Source organism: Rhinolophus ferrumequinum, chromosome X (assembly GCF_004115265.2).
Source record: "Rhinolophus ferrumequinum isolate MPI-CBG mRhiFer1 chromosome X, mRhiFer1_v1.p, whole genome shotgun sequence".
NCBI lineage: Eukaryota > Metazoa > Chordata > Mammalia > Chiroptera > Rhinolophidae > Rhinolophus > Rhinolophus ferrumequinum.
In genome coordinates this window covers 83,777,610-83,784,190 of record NC_046284.1, presented here as the reverse complement: position 1 = coordinate 83,784,190, position 6,581 = coordinate 83,777,610, and the positions used below count along the sequence as shown (strand labels likewise).

At 49.1% G+C, this 6,581-nt stretch overlaps 1 protein-coding gene across 1 annotated transcript; it reads right to left on the bottom strand.

The window, feature by feature from the left end:
- Positions 1-4,590: 4,590 nt before the first annotated feature.
- Positions 4,591-6,348, bottom strand: LOC117015945 (EZH inhibitory protein-like). The gene has a single exon (XM_033094918.1). The coding sequence runs from the start codon at positions 6,346-6,348 to the stop codon at positions 4,591-4,593; it is 1,758 nt and encodes a 585-aa protein (XP_032950809.1).
- Between the last annotated feature and the right edge of the window lie 233 nt (positions 6,349-6,581).

Genomic DNA, 6,581 nt, shown 5'->3' with positions numbered 1-6,581 from the left:
GTGTATACACACACTCACCGGCCAGTGTCCCAACTGGCTGCCCATGTGGAAAAAGCCCTGAGACCAACATGGCTTCCCCCTTTATTTGCATCCCTCACCCAGAAGTTACCACAAAGTTCAACAGGAAGTCAAGACGAGAGTTAACAAGGGGCCCAGCTCCACCCATAGTCCTCCCAGCTCTATGGTTAAGCATCTTAAGAGGCTAGTTCACTTTCATCATTTTTGTGAACACCTCTTCTGGCCTAACCCAAGCTTTCCCTTATCACTGTTTAAACCAGGCTATCATCATTAGGGGATCAGAGAAGCTGAGTACCATTTATAGATACCCACATCAAATAGGCAGTTATCTGGGATCACATTTCAAAGTTCATGATATACAAGTTTGGGCAAAGGAATATGACATTGAATGGAGGTTCCATCTCCCCTATAACATTCAAGCAGCAGAATTGGTACAAAGGAACTAACAGGTATAACCACTTTGGCCAGGTGGACTGAAGTACTGTCCCAGGCTTTGCTACATTTGAATGGTCAACCAGTAGGGCCTATTGCCCCATATGCCAGACTGGGGACCCGTACCAAAATACCTAATACTATAAAGGTACCGTGTTTCCCCGAAAATAAGACCGGTTCTTATATTAAGTTTTGCTCCAAAAGATGACTAGGGCTTATGTTCAGGGGATGTCACTCTGAAAAATCAAGCTAGACCTTATTTTCCGGTTAGGTCTTATTTTGGGGGGAAACACAGTATGTAAATCATGGGAAATAGCCCTTGCCCCCACTTTCACCATGGATCGACATGCTATGCTGGTAAGAACACCAAGCCCCATCATGCCAGGAAAAGGTGGTATCTACTGGAATTTGCAATGGGACATCCCACTGGGTGGATGAATTTCTTCACATCCGACGACAGGGAACTACTCAATCTTCACTGGGATCCTGTAGTCCTGCTGCAAGTCGGACCTATTAAAATGCACTATGCCTGGAATGAAACACGCACCACTGAAAGAGGGGGAAAGGTGGGGGTCCTGGTCTGGTATATCCTGCCCCCAGTCCATCTTCTCACACCTGACAGTGCTGCCTTCCCCAGCCAACATGTATGGTATGCACAACCAGGTTAAGTTCCTAAAGCTGCAAGTCTCCCTCCCCTCAGGGCCAGATGGGCACGTTCTATTTTCCACTGGTATGATCACCTAACCTGTCTTTGTTCCCTCCATTGTCCTGGAGGACATTATAGCAGAGAAGCCCTTGCTAAATTCACCCAGCAAGCCTTAAATGATAGAAGCCCACAATTATGAGAAACTGCTGGAGGTGGAATCACAATTCAATAGGAAATGAACAAGAGAGACTAAGGAAATGAGGTCTAAAACGGTGCTGTACACACGTCCACAATTGTAGCTGAGCACCTGAAATGTGTCTAGTCAGAAATGAAATATGCTGTAAGTGTAAATTACACACCAACTTTTAAAGACTTAGTAGGAAAAAGTATAAAATACCGCATTAATAATTTTATAGTGATTACATTTGAAATAATATTTTGAATAGATGGAATTAAATAAGTTTAACGTCATGTGTTTCTTAACACATTTTTTAATTTGGCTACTAGAAAACGGTAAATTACATGTGTGGCTTGCATTATATTTCTGCTGCACAGATCTCCATATTACTGAAGCTTAAGATGCCTTTTAGTCATCTCAAGTGGAGAAGTCAATTAAGTTGCTGGATATACATGACTGGAGTAAAGGGGATGGGTGGAAGTAGACACAATTTTTTGATTCATCAGTTTAAAACATACAGGTTTTCCCCGCTATTCAAAAGTAGAGCATTCCTATGAAAACTTTCGTAAGCTGAAATGGCATAAAATGAAGAAGTAATTACCATTAATTTAAATTGAAAATCCTCTTCAGATTTCTTGTGGTTATAGAAAACAGGTACTAATGTAGGTCTTTTGTAAAAGCAAAGTGGCATAACAAGAACTTTTGAAAAGCAGAAGATACCTATATTTAAAAACATGAGACTAGATGGGATCTCCTAGGAAATAAATGTGTGTAAGAAAAATAAAAACTGAAGCCTTGAGCAATCCAATACTTAGAGGTGTGAAAAATGAGAATGGTCTAGGAGAATGTCGGGTGAACACAAAGAGAGCAGTCTTTAAAGACTAAGGAAAAACATGCATCAAGGAAAATGGAGTGATTACTGTGTCAAATGCTGCAAAAGGTCAAATAAGATGAAATCTAAGATTTATATGTTGGATTCTGCAGTATGGAGGTTTGCTGTATGATGGCATTTGGTACTTTCACAAGGAGGGAGTATTAGAAGGACCAAAGTTTAAAAGAAGGAAAAAGAGTCTGTAGTCAACAGGGGCTATGTATATTTTAGTATTGTGGGCTTGAGTTAAGGACATTGGATTAAAGTTTACTTCCAAGCAGATCAAATACCCAGGAGACCCAAAAAACATTAGCATGAGGTAGGGTGAGGGCATCTCTAATTCAGCCCACTGAATGCTGGCTTACTGAAGGAAGAAACCCAACCTGGGACCTAAAATATTGCTTCCCTCAACGTCTGAGATATGGGGGTGTGTGATTCAAGCCATGTCCAGGACATGGTGTGGATTCCTAATATATATCCCTGGGTGTCTCTACTCTGTGGGGCTGGATTACGGAGCTAATTATACATACAGGCCAGTTGCTAACATTTGTAGTATGTCTGGGGCAAAAGTACAAATGAAGGCCCGTGGCCTATGTGCTTGATCTCTCCCGAATGCCAGCTATGTCCTACATCAAGAAGTGCCTCACATCTAACCCTGAAAACACCTCAGCCTATATGGTACCTCCAAGCTCTCTCTGCCCTTCACTTCTGCAGTGGTCACAATTTGGGCCAAAGAGTGTGCATATCATAGGCCTAGACCTCTCTTCCTTAGGAAGGAACTGGAGAATAGGGCTTTACAGCACCTGGAAACAGCCTCAGCGAATGAGAGAACCTGAAACATTTTCTACACAAATTGTAGGGTGTTGGCACATTTCACTGTCCCTGTGGATTCCTAGCTCTGCGGTGCAAATACAGCAGGAAGAGGGCCTGAGCAGGAACCTCTAAAATGTGGAGCCCAGGAACTGGGCCCTTCTTGGCCACGTCTATGCCACTACCAGCCACGTACCAGAAAAACAAAGAGAAGAGAAATAGGGGAAAGTGGGCAGAGGAAGTTCCTTTTGCTGATTTGGTATATACATATACACATATACAGAGGGTGCTGAAAAAAGTATACACATTTTAAGAAAGGAAAAAATTGTATTAAAATTGTAATATTCAATATATACCGATAACAAAAGACGAATACAAGTCATGTGTATACATTTTTTTGGCACTCCCAGTATATATCTATGGTCTCCTGCCATGTTTCCACAACTTAACATCTTGAAAACCAGCTGAGGTCTGCTGTGTGAGGTCTGCTGTCAGAATTTCATTACAGAACTAGCAGGAAAATGTAGATGGAAAATGAAGAACACAGAAAACCATATCACCAGTTATTCCAAAAACTGGATATATATCCTGTTCACAGCATGGTATATGTCCATCCAGTACTCTCCAAACATGTACACACACACACACACACACACACACACACTCACTCACCCTTGAATACCTGCTCACAGACTTACAATTTTTAAAAATGAAGTATCATTAACATATTTTTCCACTGAATATCTGACCATTTTCACATCAATCATTAATCTTGAATCACTCTCCCAGGCCTTTCCCTCCCCGACAGACCTCAGGAGTCCCTGTTCCTAACACATGAACTTTTTCCTTCTCTAGAAACTCAGACGTTCTCCCTTGGGTTCCAGACTCCTGCTGTTCTCTCCTTCCTGATCCTGAGTCTTCCAGCACTTCCTATTCCCATCTGGGGAGAAAATATCACCCCCTCCCACCCCCAACATACACACAGGGTCATGCCTTGTCTCTTTCCTAACCCTAGATATTTCCATCACCCCTCCTTTCTCCAGCCACCTTGGGTTACCCTGTCCCCTTTTCTTGTCCAAGTTGCAAATAACCTATGCTAAAAGGGTATATAACATATAAATGGGAATTTCCTGCACAGAATTCCACTTTAGACAGTGGAAATAAATAATTGCTAGGATAGTATTTTATTCCCTTTCACTTTCAAAGAATCAGCTAGCATGCTCACGACTTTCTTTAATCCTGTAAATAAGACATAGGATTAACAGTTTGGGGACAATTAAAAAAATGCTCCATTTTAAAAATGAAATAAACATTTTTGTTTTATTCATTCAAAAATTTCATTATATAAAAGTAACTTAGAAAAGGAAAACATCTCAGCTTAGGGGCAAAGGCAGGACTTTTTGAGAAAGAAGAGGGCCTAGAATCAAGGGTCAACAGCAGTTAAGTGCTAGGTAGTACAGCTAAAAGGAAGAGTGGATTCAAAACTGCCTCTCCAAACACAGGCTTCAAAACTACTCACGTTGGTTAAAGCCTGGAACACTTGGAAAACTTACAGGTAACTGCAGGAGCAGGCAACTCATTAGGAGAGTGGGTGTTGGTTCATGTCTTGGGGCTCATGAGGATGCACTTAGAGGGTCACAACACAGGAGGTGTAGGGGGTGAAGGGATACTCCCTACTTCAGCCTGCTCTCCTGGAGAGATAGGGGTCAGGGCATCAACCTCCGGCAGGAAGGCACGCCTAAGGCTAGCAGGGCTAGGAGTGGAGATGGAGCCCAAGCCACAAAACTTAGGGGAAGAGGAGCTCTGGCCAGAAAAATTAGTGGGGGAGGAGGATGGAGAGGGGGAAGAAGAGGAGGAGGACGGCGAGGGGGAGGAACTCTCACCAAACTGCTCAGGGAAAGGAAAGTACCTACCAGGTGGTGAGGGTGAAGAGGCACGCATACGGACCGCATGCCAGCCAGGCTGGGAAGGAAGGCTTGGGACCTCAGGATCAGGAACGCCTGAGTTGCTTGGGAACACAAGCCTTCCTAAGGCGGACCCCGGGGAAGGAGGACTCTGGCCAACAGGCGCAGGGAGAGAGGGGCGGCTGGTAGGCAATGATCCTCTCTGGGAGGGGCGGCTCAGGCGGACAAAGGCTGGAGTGGTACCCCCGCTGCGGAGGGCAGAGCTTAGCGGGGTGGTGCGGCTGCGGAGGGCAGGGATTGGTGGGCTGGTGTGGTTGCTGCGGGCAGGGCCTGACCCAGATGCACACATAGGGGAAGCAGCGGCTGGCTCAGAAGCAGCGCATCCGAGAGCATGGCCTGGCCTGGATGCGCGGGAGCGAACAGCAGGCACTGGTGCGGATCGACGACTGCTGGGAGCAGGGCCTGTCCCGGGTTCACGACGGCGGCGTGCTGGGCCTGGCTCTGGTGCACGGTGGCGGCGGATAGCAGGGCCTGGCGCAGTCGCACGGCGGCGGGCTTGAGGGCCTGGCGCGGATCCAAGGCTGCAAAGAGCAGGGCCTGGCCCAGATTCATCGCGGAGCGGTGCAGGGCCTGGTGCAGGTGCACGGCGGCGGCGGCAGGATGCAGGGCCTGGCAGGGTGGTGCGGCTTCGGAGGACAGGGCCTGGCATGGCTGCTTCACTGGGGAGGACAGAGCCTGGTGCGGAGAGCAGGGCCTGGCTTCCGAGGGCTGGGCCTGGCTGGGATGCGCGACTGCACGGAGAAGCCCGAGGTGCAGGGCGGCAGCGGCGGCTGCTGGGCTGAGCCGTTGGAGAAGATGGCGGCAAAGGCGCGGAGCCCTCAGGCTCGGGAAGCTTTGGAGCCCCGACAGCCTCTTCGCCGCCGGGTCGCTTCCGCCCACGGCCTTTCGCTGGGCTCCTGGTCTGGGTCGGACGCCCGCCGGCCTGGCCAGCGCCGCTCGTGGCTTGCCCCCTGGCGTCTGCGCTCGCCGCAGGCGCCGTCTCGGGCCTCACGCATCTTAGCTCTGCGTGGGGACTCGGGCTGCCCGGGTGCTCAGGACGACCCCTCGACTGCACGCAGTCCATGGAGGGCGGCCCTGGGTCCTCCGCAACGATCAAAATGGCACCGGGTGCTGCCACCGCGCAGGAAGAGGCACCTGCTGTGACAACTCGCGGGGCGCCGCCACCTGACAGAGACCGGTCGCTGGAGACCGTGGGGATCCAGGTGCCAGTGGGGACCCGGTTGCCGGTCCCGCGGGCGTCGCCAGGAGCAGGGGTGACCTCATTGTTCGGCCCTGCGGGCACCTCACCCTCCTGTTGCTTCAGCTCCTTCTCCCAACACGACGGGGTGGCCATGATGCCAAGTTCTTCCTCAGGGACTGCAGAGCTCGGCCATGGGTGCTGCCTGGGTGGAGCCCAAGCTGGAGGAATGAGGAGGGTGGGTGGGCCCATTGGAGTGTCTGCTTTTGATTGGTGAGCTGGATATCATGTGACTATTGCCGGAGGGCGGCAATCTAGGTCTCTCTGGCGGTGCAGGCAGGTGTGCTCCACCCCCCTCCACCTGACCTTCTCTCCCCTCCCTTCTCCAGGAATTCGCGAGCCGGTCAGTGACGTGAATCCTCCATCCTTACCACGGCCCTACATGGGTGTGTTTTGAGGGATGGGGCTTAAGCGGGGAGGATAGC